The 19,384-nt window shown below is 36.3% G+C and overlaps 1 protein-coding gene across 1 annotated transcript in view; it reads left to right on the forward strand.

The window, feature by feature from the left end:
- Positions 1–19,384, forward strand: part of GPC6 (glypican 6) — a gene marked incomplete at its 5' end in the record, with an annotated part of 825,666 nt that overhangs the window by 591,587 nt on the left and 214,695 nt on the right. Inside the window, one exon of the mRNA XM_084506834.1 lies at positions 18,301–18,466. Coding sequence (XP_084362960.1) covers positions 18,301–18,466 — 166 coding nt within the window. The remainder of the gene's footprint in view (positions 1–18,300; positions 18,467–19,384) is intronic.

The following is a 19,384-nucleotide window of genomic DNA, read 5'->3' on the forward strand; positions in this document are numbered from 1 at the left end:
AGACCATGTGACTAAGTGCACAGTCCAATCACTTTTTAAATTCAGACAGGCTTGGTGTAGTGACTGCGTCCCTGGGGAGCCTGTTCCAGTGTGCAACCACCCTCTTGGTGAAGAACCTCTTCCTGATGTCAAGCCTAAATTTCCCCTGCTTCAGCTTAAAACCATTCCCATGGGTCCTATCACTGGTGTTTACAGAGAATAGGTCACCTGACTCTCCACTCCCCTTCGCAAGGAAGTTGTAGACGGCGATGAGGTCCCCCCTCAGCCTCCTCTTCTCCAGGCTGAACAGGCCAAGTGACCTCAGCTGCTCCTCATATATCTTCCCCTCTAGGCCCTTCACCATTTTCGTCACCCTCCTCTGGACACTCTCCAACAGTTTAATGTCCTTCTTGTACTGTGGTGCCCAGAACTGCACACAGTACTCAAGGTGAGGCCGGACCAGCGCAGAGTAGAGCGGGACAATCACCTCCCTCGACCGACTAGCAATGCCATGCTTGATGTAACCCAGGATACGGTTGGCCTTCCTGGCTGCCTGGACACACTGCTGGCTCATATTCAACTTGCTGCCAGCCACAACCCCCAGATTCCTCTCTGCGGGGCTGCTCTCCAGTGTCTTGTTGCCCAGTCTGTACGTATAGCCAGGGTTGCCCCATCCCAGGTACAGGACCTGGCACTTGCCGTTGTTAAACTTCATGTGGTTGGTGATCGCCCAGCTTTCCAATCTGTCCAGGTCTCTCTGCAAGGCCTTTCCACCCTCATCTGAGTCCACAACTCCTCCAAGTTTAGTGTCGTCGGCAAATTTGCTCAAAACACCTTCTAATCCTACATCCAAATCATTTATAATGACATTGAAGAGGACTGGCCCTAAAATGGAGCCTTGAGGGACCCCACTAGTGACCATCTGCCAGCCAGGTGTAGCGCCATTTACCACAACTCTTGGAGCCCTGCCTGTCAGCCAATTGCTCACCCACTGTATGACGTTTTTGTTAAGTTGTATGCTGGACATTTTGTCCAGTAGGATCCTATGGGAAACCATATCAAAAGTCTTGCTGAAGTCCAAGAAGACCAAGAAACCATCAGATGGTTTTCCTTGGTCAACTATATGGGTGATCTCATAAAAGGAAATCAAATTTGTTAGGCAGGACCTACCCCTCATGAACCCATGTTGGCTGGGACCAATGACTGCATCATCCCCCAGATGCACCTCAAGAACTTCAAGAATAATCTTCTCCGTAATTTTACCAGGCACTGACATGAGACTGACAAGCCTTTAATTGCTAGGGTCTTCTTTCTTACCCTTCTTGAAAATTGGCACAACATTTGCCAGCTTCCAGTCTACTAACACCTCTCCAGATTCCCAAGATCTTTGAAAAATATTTGAGAGAGGTCCCGTGATGACATCAGTCAGCTCTTTAAGCACGTTAGGATGGATTCCATCCAAACCCATGGACTTGTATGGATTCAGGTAGAGCAGCAAATCCCGCACACATTCAGGGTCGGTTGGGAGTTTATTTCCACCGTCACAGTCCTCCCGTTCAGGGCACCCAGGGTCCCAAAGCCCATCATCAGCATTGAAGACAGAGGTGAAGAAGGCATTAAATGTCTCTGCTTTGCCTGTGTCATTGTCTGTGAGGACACCTTCCCCGTCAAGTAGCGGACCAACATTTTCTTTGGTTCTCCTTTTTCTGTTAACATATCTAAAAAAAAAACTTTTTAATTGTCTCTCTCAGACATGGCCAGCTTCAACTCTAGTTGGGCTTTGGCCCCATGAATTTTCTCCTTACAAACACGAACAGCATCCCTATATTCCTTCCTCGTTGCCTGACCCTCCTTCCAGCAGCCGTACACTTTCTTCAACAAATGCTGAACATTTTCAGGTTATTTTTGGATCAAGCCCTGTAATGAGCACAGATGACTCATCTTTTTGGAAAAAAGCTTATAGAGTTAGGGGAACAGAAAGATGTGAGACAGTAGGGGAAGGGAAGGGAAGGGAAGGGAAGGGAAGGGAAGGGAAGGGAAGGGAAGGGAAGGCAAGGCAAGGCAAGGCAAGGCAAGGCAAGGCAAGGCAAGGCAAGGCAAGGCAAGGCAAGGCAAGGCAAGGCAAGGCAAGGCAAGGCAAGGCAAGGCAAGGCAAGGCAAGGCAAGGCAAGGCAAGGCAAGGCAAGGAAAGGCAAGGAAAGGAAAGGAAAGGAAAGGAAAGGAAAGGAAAGGAAAGGAAAGGAAAGGAAAGGAAAGGAAAGGAAAGGAAAGGAAAGGAAAGGAAAGGAAAGGAAAGGAAAGGAAAGGAAAGGGGGAAATATTGAGTAGTTGCAATGTAGCAAGAAGTTTAACACTTTGTAGACTGAGTCTCAAAGAAAGCTTAGTTTTTCAACTGATAGTAGCAATTCCTTATCTTTAAACTTCTGGAAGCTTTAGGATTGTGGAAAACATCAGATATTTTTTCCTTTAACCTCTTTACCTTTCAATTTCACATATTTAATGTCCATGGAGATGATTGAACAGTGTCCAGCAAACAAAACTTTTGACAAATCTCAGTTTCTCTGTTTTTTGTTTGTTTGTTTGTTTGTTTGTTTTGTTTGTTTGTTTGTTTTTTATTATTTGTTGTGAACTGTTCACGGTATAGTTCTGTGGGACTGTGGACTGAAGTGAAGGGTACCGGTGGCAAAATTAGATGTAAAATATACAATGACGGTGAGAAGGGACTAGCTTTAAACCACAATTTTTCTCTGTGAATTGGAAAATTGTCTTTTGGTGGGAGAAGAGCACACTGGATGCACCCTGTTTAAACTCGAAGTCCATCTATCCAATGGCATTTTACTGACATGGGGAATCAACAGGTGATCCTACTTTTCTTCTTGGGGCAGAGTCTGCTGCAGAATTCAGTTACTGTTAGCTTTAGTTGACTGTTGTGTTTAAAGTATCTTCTCTACGGATTCTGAAAATCAAGTAATCATACATAAATTTACATTTTCTTTTGCTCTGGAAGCAATCCTTTAAATTCAGGGTGTCCAGGAGACCTAGAAAAGCTTTGAACTTTACTGTACTTGCCTATGTGAATAAGAACTTGAATCTTGGTAGGTATCAGTGCAGCATCTGTTCCTTTCACTTGGCCACCATTTAAAAAATAAAAGCAGGTATTGACTTCCCTCTAGTTTTTGAAGAAATGTTTCACCAGCCTTATGAGACACAGGTCTTTAAGAACAAATATTTTTCTAGAGATACTGTCAGAAACAATATACTCTTTGCTACTTGGAGAGACACTGTGAAATTGCACTTTTTTCCACTATTGTAGTACCTGGGCTAAAGTCGTCATGTTCAGAATCTGTTCCAGTATCCACCTTTACATATAGATGGCACTATTGGATTTGTGGCATTTCTCATACCCACTGGAAAACACGACCTCTCTGTGAAATGTTTATGGCAATGCTAACATTACAGTACTGAGGAAATGTCTCCTGACTAGTGAAATAACTGTGTTTTGAATATCACTGAGTCTTGACTTAAGTTTAAAAGGTTTGGAAAGTGGTTGTGGTAGTGTAGTTGACAGTTCATCCATAACGGAGATGGTAATGATGAGGCATCTTTCAATGGGCTTTATAAATGGATATCTGGCATGAAGAGCACCTTTATGGTTTGAGCATGTTTATCCTTGTGGTTCAGGAACCCAGACCACTAGGTAGATTATATTGTTGCATATAAATTGTGCTCCAGCATGTTTTATAAATCAGGTGGCTTAATCAGATAAAGACAAATGGCAATGAAATAGCTTAAATATATGTTTACTGCCAGGTACCCATTATACTGTGCTGTGTTTTACTTTTACCAGATTTTCTGACCTAGCTGGCTCTAAAATCAGTCATTTGCCACTTACAGATAGGCCAAATTGTCATTTACTCCTGTTTGTGGTGTCCTTTCAGGTTCAACATGAATGGGGCTTTGCCACCTGGCAAGGACTGAAATCTCAGTCCTTGGGCTATATTAATGGGCTATAGAACATCTTTCACTTTGGTAAAGGAGAAGACATTATGAGGGAGAAACACAGAAATCACTGTCCTAGTCTAACTACAGGTGTATTCAGGAGCAGTTCATTCCACAGCATAATTAAGTTTGTTATAATTTATTTTTGAAAGTCTGTGAAAGTCTGTTGGGAAGTGTGACCACTGGCAGGGACAAAGACAGCCACAGTTACAAGCCTACCCCATACACAGTATCTCTGAGGAGTGTAGCTGCAGTGGCTGTGTCAGCTCCATGGAGTGCAGAAGCTCAGTGGGATGGGTGGTGGTGTGGCTGTTGATTGCACATACCAGAAGATCTGTGGAAGTGTCACTGATGCAGCTTTCACCTAAATAAATAAATAAAAGGTGAGAACACACACACAAAGGGTGGTTTTATGCACAGGTATCTTATACTGACACACAGGCACAATGTGACCACAGTACCTGAAAGCCCTGCAGTATAAGGTTGATGCTCTTAGTCCTTCCTCTGCCCTCCAAATCCCTTTAATATAAAATCTTCAAGCTGAGGATTCATCAGATATTAAAGTGATAAGTACAGATGATGATGTTGATCTAAGCCAACAGCTGGGAAGTATACATCTGGGACAGGGGCTTCAGCACGTACTGCAGAGTGCTTCCATCCCACTGAGGATGACCTAGGATCAGTGTTTTCAGGGTCTATTTACAGATCTAAATCATTAAACATAAATGAGTGATTACTGCAGATTACAAAGTAAGAAATGTAAATAAGACAGTTACAGTCATTGGTAGTGATAATGGAAATTATAATTTTTAAACAGATTATGGAAAAATATCTAAGACAAAGAAAATAATCTTAGGCTATATTTTTTTTTCACAGTTCAATGTCTACTATTCATTTTCACATTTTATAGATCTGCTGCTTTTTAGGTCCCAGGCAGTCCAACAGAGAATGCATTTTCTTGTTCAGTTTTGGATGAAGATAAAATATTTAAAGAACAGCTTCCCTGCTGAGAATTTATGAGGAACAAAATATTAAAAGGAATGTTTTCATATGCTTGTAGACTCTACTTCTGTTTTGTACATCAACCTAAATTTCATGGTAGATTAAATCAAGATATAACAGTAAATTTCACATTTAGTCTGTTTCTACATAAAAGGAAAAAGCAAATCTGATTGTCAGATGTGTTTTTGTAGTGCAGGTTTTGATCTGCCTTCTGCAAGTGTGAACAAATAACTGGTTTAAACTCAAAGAATTTTCCTTTATTGGGTGCTTGCTTATTTCAAATCAATGTTACAATGTCCTTACTTTCCATTAGAATATTGTCCAAAAATTATAGTGCCTGAGGTATAGTATATACAGCACAATAGAAAAATTTAGTCAGTGCAATTCTCTGTTAACTGTCAGGGCACAAGAGATTGCATACAAATTTACTATATATATACTTTATTTAAATGTGTGTATGTTTATGTGGACATGGGTGTGATAGAGGAAGACAGTTGGATTTTTTGTTTTAGAAAACAAAAGGAAGAAAGCTGGACTATTTTGTTTTAATAATATCTTTTCAAATATTCAAAGGGAAGTTATATTTGGCTTCAAATTATGTATTTGCCAAATGCTTATACTTTGAACAGTGTTTTTCTTTAGTGAACAGCTTAAAGACAAAACACTGAGAAGAATCCCTGTTCTTATTAATTCCTGTAACTCTTCTCCATTTAGGCTCTTTCCTACATTTTCCTTACACTGATTTGGAAGTAGGACACAGAGACATTTATGACGACACCTCTCTAGTTTTTATTTGGTTGGTTGTTTTGTTGTTGTTTTGTTTTTGTTTTTTGTCTATGGAGAATGCATTATCATAATAAAATAAAATAAAATAAAATAAAATAAAATAAAATAAAATAAAATAAAATAAAATAAAATAAAATAAAATAAAATAAAATAAATAATTAAGCTTAATGATAGTGGAAGATGCAGATCTGCTTTCTACTATACAGTTCCAAAAGCTGCAAGTGCTATACTCAGCAGAAATGTGGGCACACATCCCATAAACAGGTCATTCCAGACCATAGCCATCATCCCAAGGTGCACTTGAGCATCTGTTAAATATTTTATATTTGGTATTTATATTTACAAGTAGCTTTTTGAAAAATTAACAAGAGGATTTGAAAGACCATAAAAGAGGAAATGTTAACATACAGCTATAAAGTTATCTCACATGATTTGGTCCCACATAATGCAGTGGGCATTTATGGAGCCTATAAATAGATGGTGAGCTATTTATAAGTCATGTCTCTAATTTATGCTACTCTGAGTATATTACTAAGACATTGAGTAAGACAATGAGGAACCAGCAGTGCATCTGACCTTTCTGGGATGCCTTAAAAATATGACACCATTCTGCATTTTAGAAGTCAGAAAATAGTTTATATTCCTTTTTCATCTCTGCACTTGTGTATGATCCACACAAAATTTGCTTTATTGTCCTTTCTATCATGCTCCATCTTGTGCTTCTTTCATATCATGAAATGGAACAGGAGCATAAGCAAAGTATTTTATTCTGTTTTGTCCCAGATAACCAACTTGTTTTCTTCCAGGATGGAGGGTCTTCAGATTAAAAAAAAAAAAAAAAAAAAAAAAAATCTTTAAGTAGCATCTGTAAGGTATTTTCATATACTTACTTGCATGTGAAAATGCCATTTTCAACAAATTCAGACTGTGATCACCTGACCATAAACTTCAAAGTCTCTTTTGCATCAGAATTCCATGTTTCTTAGAGCTGGAAGGAGCTGGAACATACTGGGGGCAATCTATCGTCATTTGTCACCTCAAATCATTGCATAACGTATCACTGACCAAGACTGCCAATGTTATATCTTCATTTACTTCTTCTTCATCCAGACTAGTGTGCTCTTGCTGACATCTTACAAGTAGGACATCCCACAGTCTTCTGTACAACTCTCATCTTCATGCCCTTTTTAAGTCAGTAAAACAATTCAGAGGTCAGTGAACACCAAACAGGACTTTGATGTGAGTACCTGTGAGTACTTATTAGAGACCAGAACAGTGTTTCTGTTTTCTTTCTCTGTTTGAGAGAACTGATTTTCTTCTCAGGTGCTTTTCTGTTCTGCATTCTGAACCACGGGAAGTTTGCAAGACTTTTTTCTCAGGTATTTATTTTGCATATCAAGTTTCTTGGGTTTTGAACTGACTTGGCCATACTTCACAACATTTTTTATTTTTTTTAACAGATACCTCTGCACAACATGTCTAACTACTTGATTCATATTATTATCTCCTGATTTGGCAGCTCTTCTCTTTTTCTGTCTCAACTGTTTCTCAGATTTTCTCTTCTGTTTATTTGGGGATTTTATTTCCAAATTATCAAGGACCACCCTTCCTATCTCTGTTTTATACCTCAGCAATATGTGACCTACTTCTCCATAACCTTTCTTTTCTTCCCAGTAAGCAAAAAGCCATTTTTGCTTGGTTATGCAGAGCCTTGTCTGACTTTTTTCCTCACTGTCCTTTCTTAATTCCTCTTTCAGTTCAGCTCTTCTCCTGACTGTCCTGCAAGGCCAAAACTGCACAAAATTTCTCAGTAACATCCTCATGCTTTTCTTGTTGGAAGGACAAGATAGATTCATCCCCAACTTTAAATATACACATGATGATATTTACACATGAATTAGTTACTCTTTTATAGTACCACTGGAGACATTAATATTCAGCTACTTTAAATTATTTGATTTAGGTTGAAATGAATCTGTCTTGTAAGGGAGCACAACATATCAGATTTAGATATCAGTGTTTAGTCAAGAAAATACTAAAAAGCTCTTCTAAAATTCTGGACTTAATTGTATTTTCTTCTTCCTCCCCAAATTGCTGAAGTAGTCTCTATAGTCATGGTAGGGGTGTTTCTGATGCTGTTGTTTACAATCATGTCTAAATCCATTTTGTTTTGGTTCCTTCCCCAGTACTGTTGGTTTATGTCTCTACACTGTTAGTACCCTTGACTTCTGAGATGCATCTGATAGTATTCTTGAAATTCCTAATTCTTTTGTCAGTAAAGCCTATTTCACTGTTTCCCACAGTGTCTTGCACTGCAAGTCCCTGTAAACAATTTCTTATGACATATACATACAACTTCAACAGGCAAGAAGCTTCTGATAAACATTTGGTCCAACATTGTCATTTACAGATCTAAATCACAGGAAGGGAATATAAGTTGCCCAGTGTATCTTTCTTAAATCCTTTCGATATCTGAATGCTTCATTTTGGCTATCAAAGTATAGCCAATATCCTGCTCCTGCACTAAAGAGTTGAAGCCCAATTGCAGTGTTACACTTAAATTAAGAATAAATCAAGAGGTGCACTCTTGATTTAATTCCTACTGACATCAAAGCTAAGAAGGTTTTATTGAAGTTAATGATGAGTTTCTGTTTAAATATCTGTCCATGTTAAGATTTATACCCTTATATTGCTTATCCATGAACATTCTAAACTTTTAAAAGCAGTTTATATTTCTGATATCTGACATTTTTGCTTACACAATTCTGTTTTCAACACTGGAAAATTTAGCACATGATTTCCTATTAAACTAAGGCCTTCTTATCTAGTTAAGGCCATATATATTTCTACATAAGTACAGAAGAAAAAATCATGCTCTTTTTTAAGTGAGATTCAGTAAGAAAGCAGAAGGACTACTTTTCATTAAGAGAGTTTCTTAAAGTTTATATTCCAGAAGAGATGGTGGGATTTGAAAAGCTAACAGCTGTGAGTTCTTCTCCTGGGAGTGAAAACAAGAAAATAGATTTCAAAGATTTCAACGTACTGCATCCAGGTCTGGGGCCTCCAGCAAAAGAAGGATGTGGACCTGTAAGAGTGGGTCCAGAAAAGGGCCATGAAGATGATCAGAGGGCTGGAGCACCTGTCCTGTGAAGAAAGGCAGAGAAATTTGATGTTGTTCAGGCTGGAGAAGAGAAGGCTGTGGGGAGACCTCATTGCAGCTCTTCAGTACTTAAACAGGGCTTATAAAAAGATGGAAAGTGACTTTTTACACAGACAGAAAATGATAGGATAAAGGGGAATGGTTTTAAACTAAGAAAGGAGATATTTAGATGACATATATGGAGGAAATTCTTTACTCAGAGACACTGGAACAGGTTGCCCAGAGAAGTTGTGGGTGCCCCATCCCTGGAGGTGTTCAAGACTAGGCTGGATAAGGCCCGAGGCAACCTGATCTAGTGGATGGCATCCCAGACCATGGCAGTGGGATTGGAACTGCATGATCTTTAATGGTCCCTGTCCAATCTATGATTCTAATGACTTTTCACCTTATCTTTGCCTTTGAAATGTTGGAAAAAATAACAGATGGATTCCATACCTCAAATTCTATTTAATGTAGGTTTGCTTGAATATAAGAAAGATAAATATTTTTCCAGAAAATTTGAAAGGCAGATTTTTCAGCTTAACATCTTATGGGATGTAAAACCCCATGTACTGAAGTCTCTTCTCAGCCTGCACTATTTGCAAAGAAATTCCTGCTTTAATCAATTTAATAATCAAACATTTTTTCTACTCCATTCATTTAAACTGATTATTTCTCTGACATGTAAAATGGGATTTCTGAAGGACGTTATAGTATCTAGATCTAATCGTTCAACCATTTTAGTTTGTAAAAACTTAAATTGTAAAAAAAGAAAAAAAAAAAGTGAATCTTTACTCAGAAGTGACTCAAGAGAGAAAAAAAAAAAAAAAAAGTTTTACACAAAATATCCTGTGACTGAAGCTGTTCAAGTGATTTTTTCTAAATTTGGATTTTCTGTATTCAAGTAATTTGATATGCAATTTTCTTAATTTCCTAAATATAGGAAAAGCTATTCTTTTCCTCTGGATATAGATGTTCCATCTCAGTTCAGTAAGCATCTGAACATTTTGCCCTTGCAACTTTTACCCTTGTCCTCCATGGGGAAATTTAAAATTCCACAACTCATTTCTCCCATAATGATTTACCAATTTAAATGCAGCCTCTTGATGTAATCATTTAGACTTGTAGTCTTTGTTTTACTGCAGCCAGTTTCGGAATTACATGTATTGATAACTTAGGCAAAAAATGAGAGTGATACTTATGAGCAGTTTTCAAAATTTCTGGTGCATAACTTTCCTGGTTTTATCTATCTAAATACTTTCTATAATTTTCTGTGATGTTTCATTTTTTCATCTGTAAAATGGAGGAGCAATATTTGTTTGCCTTTTAGAACTGTATACTTACAGGTACACATCTACTGATATACTGAAACAACTGAATAAGTATGAAAAATAGCTCACATTTTAATAAATGTTGGAAAGAGATATAGTTACTATATTTCTCATGATTTCAGAATTATAGATAATGGAAAAAGACATCTCAGTTGGACAATTTCTAAATGTTGTTTTTCTTTTAGAAAAAATACAGTGGTTCCTATGAGTTACAACAGGGTAAGTGCCTAATACTGCAAAACTTGTATCGAGTGGTAAATGTGTAATTTCTTTTTTACATAAAATAACTTTTATAGGCTTCATCTATTTCCTTTGTGTTTTTTTTTTGTTTTGTTTTGTTTTGTTTTTTTTCTAATACTTTTAGAGTGTGTTTAACTATGACTAATATATTCATAGTTTTCTAAAGAAGTATTTTATTGGATAGTAAGAAGATATTAAAGTTAGCATTTAGCATTTCTTATCTTTTTCTTCAGATACATCATCCAAGAATTGTGAGAATCTTGTAGCTGTTTAACTGGCTGTAGTGTTTTACTTTTATTTTGGTATAATTCATGCACAAAGTCAAAGACACTAGTACAAAACCATAGTACTCAAAACAGCTCTTGTACATTTCAGTCATCTGCGATACTGTGAAAAAGATTTTCTACTTTTATCTTTAGGAGGTTAGTATTAGTTAGTTAGTATTAGGCTTTATTATTATTATTTTTATTATTTATTTATTATTTATTTTATATTATTTATTATTATTATTTATTTATTATTATTATTAGTTAGTATTAGGCTTTTAGTTGGTATAAGCAATTGTTCTCAAATTGACCTTCTATGATATAAATTCCCAAATGAGTATGGCTGAGGCTGTATTTCCATTTATATATCAGATTGTGCTGTAAAAGCAGTGAGCTGAGATCTTAGAGTCTAAGAGACAGACTGAAACAATGAGCAGTATTTCAATATCTTATGAATATTTCTATGTAGTTCTAATTACAGACAGACAGACATATTTTCCATATTTTTCACTGAAATCTGTTGATATCCAGATTATTAAATGAAATCATAAGTAATGTAGTGCTCCTGAAAATAGACAAAATATGAACAAGGACAAAAACAAATCTCTTGGATCTAGCTGCTAGCAAATCTAGTTTGAAAGAAAAGATTAAAATAATTAAAAAAAAAAAAAAAAAAAAAAAAAAAAAAAAAAAAAAGGAGAAAATCAACATTACCGGCTAAGATTTATCTGTTCTCCCTAGTTTCAAAAAAAAAAAAAAAAAATCAGTAATTTTTTTTAACCTACTTAGTAGATAGTGTCAAAGATATGTGTGTAGTGAGTGACTGGACTGAAGTTTAGTCTTTGAACTGAATTTAATTAAACTTGAAAGGAAATTTAAAAAGACCTGCACCTCTTAGGTTAGGCGACCTAAAAGTTTACAGCAAAACTGCATAACCTATAAAGTCTACTTCATGGTACATAGTTTGATCCCAATTACATCAATCTAAATGTTTAATTGAAGTTACAATGATTTTACTCTTATTTAATGAAATCAGAAAAAAGATGTACTTAGGAAGAGTTTCCTCAGTTTTAGCAGGTTGAATTCAATAATGAAAAATTCTTAAAATAATTAAAAATTATGTTCTTCCTTCTCTTCTGAAATGCATGGACATCAATTTCTATGTCTCATTGTAATTTAAATAAAATTTGGGGTGGGAAATACTAGAATTAGACTGAAGATCTTTAGGTCAGGAAATGCTAAAATTAAGCCATGGAGTTGTCCACAGATTTATTAACTTTTTGTTGGATGAGTATGGGAGGATTACTACTCTTAGTGGAGTCTGCATATTAGTATGAGACATGATAATTCATTCAAGATCAGACTCTGACCTGGCCACATACATAAGCATTTTATTATTATCACCCTAGTCCTAGTTGAAGCTTTTGAAATAATTAGGCTAGGAACAAAAATATGCTTGGGAAAGAGCTCATTTTTCCATTGAGAATATTAAGCTGGAGATAGAGTACACAGAGAGATAAAAAATGGCACAAGAATGCCTCCGTTTCTGAGACTGCACCCCATGACAGGACATAAGACATCAGGTTGCTGAGTGGACAGCTGGATGATCTAACCAATGCAACAGTGCGAGAGACAAGATTCATTTTAAAACTCTGTCTAATTGCAAAGCACTTCCATGGAACCGCAGAAATAGAACACACTGTCTTGTCTTGTAACCTCTCCCCCTTTCCCTCTTGTATAAAGCAACGCGTCTATTACTTCCTCCTGAAGAAAAAATTTCTGTCCACCAGACAGAAATAAGAACTTTCCAACATTTGCCTTGTTGTTAATGCATTTATAGTTTGTGAGATATAAAATGCAATCCCCTTCTCCTTCCCAGGCTATAGGCTATAGGGAAGGTTGTTTTAGTGTAGAGACATTTAGAGGAGTATCTACTTCATGAGCCAGTTGGCTAGAATCAACTCACTCCTCCAAACAGTTTTCTCCCAGCTTTTCATGCTAAGGGATGTCTCCATGTGATTCAAAATGAGATTGGTTTCTTTAAGTGCATTGGAAAAGTTGGAAGGTGTCGTGTGTCCTGTTGTGGGCTCTGGGATAGCACTCAAACAATCCGGGATGGATTTGTTTTGTTCATAATCAATAGATTTTGTTTTGTGACAAGAAATTACAGTATCTGGATCTAAGCATGGTTTTATACTATGAGTTTAGTTAAATTCAATGTTACTTTGAACAAACAACCCTACTATAGCAACAAACAATACATACCACTACTTCAGTAAGAATTCTCCTATAAATAAAAATAGGGAAACTGCATTTCAGTGTGTTTGACCCTTCTAAAGGTGACCAGTTGTTTAACCAGCTTTTCTGACTTTTTGTAAAAAAAAAAAAAAAAATTATATATATATATATATATATGTTGTTTACCTGACAAAGCCAAGACTTTTGATTATAAAAACAGGCCAGGTATATAAAAAAACATGGTCTCTACAGATGTGTTTTTAGGAGAGTACAATTTCATGTTTTCCCCTCCAAAAAATCTCTCCTCAATTATTTATATTTGCAAGCACAGCAGTGCAAAATCTGTCTTCTAGATGAAATAATATTGCTTCAAGAATTTCTGAAAGGGGGAAACAAGTGTTTGGTAATGAAGCCCTTAAGAATCTTGCTTTTCTGTTTGTTTGGTTGTTTGTTTTTGTGTTGTTTTTTTTTTTTTTTTTTTTGTGTGTGTGTGTTGCTTTTTTTTTTTGCATCTATGTAAAAACTTACAAACTTACAAAAAACTTACAAGATGAAGCTGTCAGAAAATGTTACAAAATGAAGTAGTGTAACATGTCCTGTGGCTACTCGGCTCAATCAAAGCTCAGAAGGGTACTTTTCTGCCATGCTGCAATCTGTGTATGCTTATACTAAAATGAAGATGTCTTAGTCAGGGAGACAACATGATATAATTAATGACTCCTCTATAGCAGTTTCCCCAGTTATGTCATTCAATGTGTTCTGATTGATTTATAGAATACGATTTACATAAGGATTAGTTATTTCTAAACTTTGAAATCTATTCAAATTTCTCTGCTATGATTAGCATAGCAAACTGCAATGCATTTTAAAAGACTAAATAAATAAATAAAACCATATAATAACAAATGTTATTTATGGCAAAATTGATGAAACTCCTTACTGATGAACAGCTTTCTTCAGCAAATGCAGGTTTTAAATAGCTCTGAATGAAATGAATTTTTGCCTTTTGGCTGATCTGCAGAAAAGTATTACTAGCTGTGAGAGATTCTGTGTATAGGTTTTGTGGTTTTATTTTGTTTTTTAGAAGATGGGAAAGAGAAATAGGTTTTGAAAATATATTTCATACAATTTGCCAGCAGCAAGAAGTAGAAAGCCAATATAGATGGTCAAAAAGCAACTTTCTGTCATAATTTCCAAATTTCACGTGTTCATAGCTTTCAGAAATACTCACACTCTAAGCTGATTTTTTTATATGTTTGTTCTTTTACTGAGATTTCAGAATATTAGAGCAAAACCTGATTTATTTATTTATTTATTTATTTTTCTGCATGAGAGTTGCTGTTAGGGAAAAAAGTCCTGACTATTTTCTCTGAAAATGAAGTTACAGAAAAAGATCAGCTGAAGCTGAGAACTGAAACTTAACTGCTCACTGGAGGTTGGATTCACAAAGTCTTCAAAACTCTAAATTAACTGATTCACTTCAATGTTTCCCTTTACCACAGTGAGAAGAGTCAGTCACCTAAAGGTACATTAGTACTATAGGTGACAGGGGGATATGGAGCAACATTGAGAAAAGGACTCATTGTGTTCAGGCCACAGCTTAATTGTTAGCCCTCCTCCTGGATCTATTTTGAACATCTTTCACTGGATTTCTCCATGTGATGCCTGTGTATTCTCTGAAGGAAGTTCCCCTACAGACACTGCCTCCAGAAGGCTGTATGAACATACCTGTCCTGTTTTGGTACCTTCCAATGCTATCCCAAGTGTAATCTAAACACTGCCAAACAAAAACTCCCGTCTCACTTCTAATCATGCATCATTATATTTAGCTTCCTGGTACTCTAGTTGCCTGCAGTGCTACCTCCTATTATTCCAAACACTTTGAGCTGAAAAGTAATGACACAAAATAATTATATATAGTCACTCAGACACCTGGGACTCAGAGCTGTAGTCAAAATACAGTGTAGTAGTATGGGATGTGACCAGCGTGGACCAGGAGGTGCTAGCCATAAGCATTGTGAATGTAAGCCAGACCCTGCCATTTAGCCTCAAATCACTTGGTCCATGTTCATACTTTATTTCATGGTAACTTCTGAGACAGATATCTGCAACTTCCAGCCTGATCTATGTTGGTCTATGTCTGAGGCTGATATAGATGTATCAGAGGCTTCTATAGAAGCTTTCTCCATTTGCTTTCTTTTTGGAGTCACAGCTTGGCTTCTCACCTTAAAAATGGTGTTGCTTCTCTCAAAACAAAAGCAGGGCAACTCCCTTTCTTGTCAAATGCTGTTCATGATACCACCATTTTATACAGTGGATATTAAAACATTCAGACAAGATCTGACAGACCTGGGTCCTGCTCATCCTTTTTGAATAGTAACAGTTTATCCTGATTACCCTGCAGTAGGTGGGTATGTTCCAGTTAAAGCTGTCCTGCAATGCAAAAAATATCCAAGATTCACTCCACTGTAAATAAATGTTCTAACTGGCCCTTAGAGTCCTATGCTAGCAGGTCAGGGATATGATCTGGACCTGTGGCAGAAAAAAACTTGATACCTAGTTACTTCCCAGACTAAACTTCCAATAAAACAAGGGTCACATGAATATTCGTGATATTTGATTGATGTAAATGCAATATAAAAACAGGGACTGTCTTTTGTTCTCTAGCTATGCTTTCCAAGAATGAAATGACTGGGAAATTTTCATGGATGATCAAGATCCCACAGGTATAAGTGCTGCCAGCATGAATACCAAAGTGGACTTGAGAAGGCACAGATTGGAGAACACTGTGGATTACAGTTGAACTTAAGGGTTACTCAGGTGCCAACAACTTTGTGTTGACAAGACTTCTGGGCATAGAAAAAAGAAAAATTTCAAACATGAAAGAAACTTCTCTCATAAAACTTTTGGTGACCACAGATAGAAACATATCTAGCTTTAAACACCATTTTCAAAGTAATTTTGAAGTATCCATCATTAAACACGAGTATTTATATTTTTCTCATATGTCCCTTTGGGTACTAATCTTTTTGTAAAAAAGGATCTGTTCTAGTTTGGGAGGTATAAAGATAAAATGTTAGATAAGTGACTCTAGAAAAAATTGTTCTGAGAAGTGGAAATAATGAAGATAATCTTTCCTTCACTTTACACCTTGTATTTGGATTTTCTGGTGTTTAAGAAGGTTAAAGTTCTACCTGGGGCTTTTTGAACTCCTGGGATATTAATAGATTGTCCATGTGTATTCTTCGAGGGTTTTTTTTGTGGAAATTACCTCGTGCTTCAACCTTTTCCTCAATAAAACAAGTAATAGAGCCTCTCTCCTTTTCTTCTCCCAGTTGTCTGTTTTCAAATAGATGGTAGGATATTAATGTACTAAGACCTGAAGTCTTCAGTCAAATTTGATTGAAATTGGCCAACATGTTCAAAAGCTATTAGAAATGGATTACTAAATATACCTTCACACACACCATGATAGTTTTGTGTAAGTAAAGTGCATTTCTCAAGGAAACCAAGGCAAAAATCATCTCTGAGCATAGTCAGAAGTATCTGTTCTAATGTTTAACAGAGACATTTTCATGTAAAAATGTCCAGTGTAAAGAATATATTCAGCATAGTCCTCTAAAAATCAATGATTCAACACCAAAAAGAGGAAATGAAATTGGGGGGAGGGAGGGGAGGGAGGGAAGCTATTTTAGTACAGTATAAAACATCAGTCAGTTTAGCATGCAGTCAGCAGTGCAGTCAGATTCATACTTTCACCCCATTTTAGTACAATTTCCTAGAAATATAGAAAAACAGATCAAATTCATATTAGAAGTGTTGCATTTAATTATAAACTAACAGAATGAGTGAAAGGAGTTTCATTGCTTTGCACTCTCCTGTCCAGAAATTCTCAAATCACTGAGGAACCTGTAGCCCTTCTGTCACTGCTCTAGATTGTCACTCTGACAAGGTAAGCATATGCTCCACTGCACCATGACAAGACATTTTGCTAATAGTACCTAAAATTCTGCACTTTTAATCCAAGATGGATTATCTGGGATGAAAACATATATTATAATAGTACATAAGATTTTTAAAATCTGAGATGAAATAAGTAAGGAAATGAGGAGTTAAGGGGAAAAAAATGTTCACCTAGGGAATGTTAAGTGGTCATCAAATGTAACTAATGTAACTAATTTGGAAAGTTTAAATTTAGATATGGAGTGAGTTTTCTGTGGATGTCCTCCAGAAGATGATCTATCCTATCCGTCAATAGAAAGGATAAAGAAACCACCCCAAAAAAGACCTCCATGGAATATGGAAGACATTACTGAATAGACATCTAGCATTATGACAACTAAAAAAAAATGAGAGTAAAGATCCTATCATTAGAGATAATGGAGAAGCCTTGTGAGAAAAAACCTTTCTCTAACCTGTATGCTCCCTTTCCAGGAAATCCATACTCTTCTAGTGCAAACTGTAATTCATATCACTATAGATTTATCTCTACATACTGCTTTCTTCTGTCAGCTATGCCAAATGTTAATGACTTTGACTTAAAAACCTAAACTCATCAGAGCCTTTCCATCGGCTCTGATGGCTGTTCTAAGCTCATTATGTTCAGCCATGTTGTGATATACTGATATACTGATAAATAAATAGAAACACATTACACTATTGTCTATACAATGTTTTTCTGTTTTTTTTGTTTGTTTGTTTGTTTTAATTTTGATTTTTTGTTCCTTTGTGAGAACGTGAAAAATTAAGCCATACAGAAATCCATGTCTAATCTCTTTATGAAGTTGTCTGAGAAGATAGAAGGGTATTTTTGTCTGAAAATAGGATGATATCCTTTTATCAAGGCACAGTCCTGAATAACTTTATAGAAATAATCAGGATTATTCTGGATGTACCATGTTTTAGTAAAGAAAAAAATCTGATCCAGTGACTGGCATCTTGAATGAGAAGAGTGTTGGATGTCCTCAGCATCTTCCATGTTAGGATCAGTCAGTTTCTGTCCAACTTATTTCCTGGATGTTTTTCCTTCGTGTTCTAGTAGACTTTATGTGGGAGGGCTGGGGTAGAAAGCACTGCCATCAGGAGGGGAGTGTTCATTTTTGCATTCCTGAAAGTCACTGCTGGCTGTACTAAATGAAGATAATTGGTAGGAACTGATTAGTCTCATAGGAGGGCATTATTTAGGGTTGAGAACTTCTCACAAATTGTCCCTTCTGCACTTATTGCTTGAGAGGCATAATCTCAGCGACCCCAACATTCACAGAACAGGAGATTGATTTCCTCCTTTTTTCTTTTTCTTTCCCCCCATCAAACTCTGCAGGTCAGTCCCACCCCAGGGTGCATCCGGGCGTTAATGAAGATGTTGTACTGCCCTTACTGCAGAGGACTTCCCACTGTGAAACCTTGCAACAACTATTGCCTCAATGTAATGAAGGGCTGCCTAGCAAATCAGGCTGATTTGGATACTGAGTGGAATCTGTTCATAGGTAAGAGGAGTTTAAATATTAGTGGAAGGAAATGCAGGTAATAGTAAACATCTTCAGAATTTTGTGAGGTTAGAAGTTTCTGTTGGTCAATATTTGCAATGAATCAATTGTAGATGCATCTCACTTTCTAATTGACCTTCTTGGCTTGCAGTAAAAAAAAAAAAAAAAAAAAAAAAAAAAAAAAACACTTCCAACCTAGAGCCAATCATATTTCATATTTCAAAATGATTGGTTTGGTGTTCCAGGTTCTGAGCTGCTGAGCTGAATTATTATAAGATATGTGAAACATTGAGAAAGCTTTGGTTGAGGATATGATAACAAGCTTAACATGGCAGAAATAGCATGTACTACAACTGAAAACAAGGTTCTTGCAAGCTGATAATAATAAGCAAGATGATAACATCATATAAGATCCATTTAACATAAAATATAACAACTGCTTTTCTTGATTATGGTAGTATATTAGTATATAAGCAAAAAAACTTTATAAGTTACAAACATGCAAAATTATTAATTCCCTGTTCACAGTTAAAATATGTTAATGACTCAATTTCAGTTTGCTGAATAGAAAATATCAAACATACAAGCATAATGTTAGTATGGAGTATAGAGAATGTATTTAAGGAAAACTGCTATTACAGTTTTATTTATATAATTCTTCACTCAAGTAAACTAATAAACAAAGAAAGAAATGTCCTTTAATAGCCATTCAGATATCCTGGAGCAAAAGAACTCCCTGAAGAGTAATATTTAAAAAGAAATAAGGTCTTCAAATTGATTCTGATCATACATAGTACAAGGATAGGGTGAGGAATTAGTGAAGGCTAATGATAATATAGAAAGAACAGAAGCAGCTAGTTACATCAACCCCTAATGAGCATCCTACGCTAAACTGTATTTTTGGAAAACAAAAGCAGA

The sequence above is a fragment of the Aythya ferina genome (genome assembly GCF_964211825.1).
Source record: "Aythya ferina genome assembly, chromosome: 1".
Classification (NCBI taxonomy): Eukaryota; Metazoa; Chordata; class Aves; order Anseriformes; family Anatidae; genus Aythya; species Aythya ferina.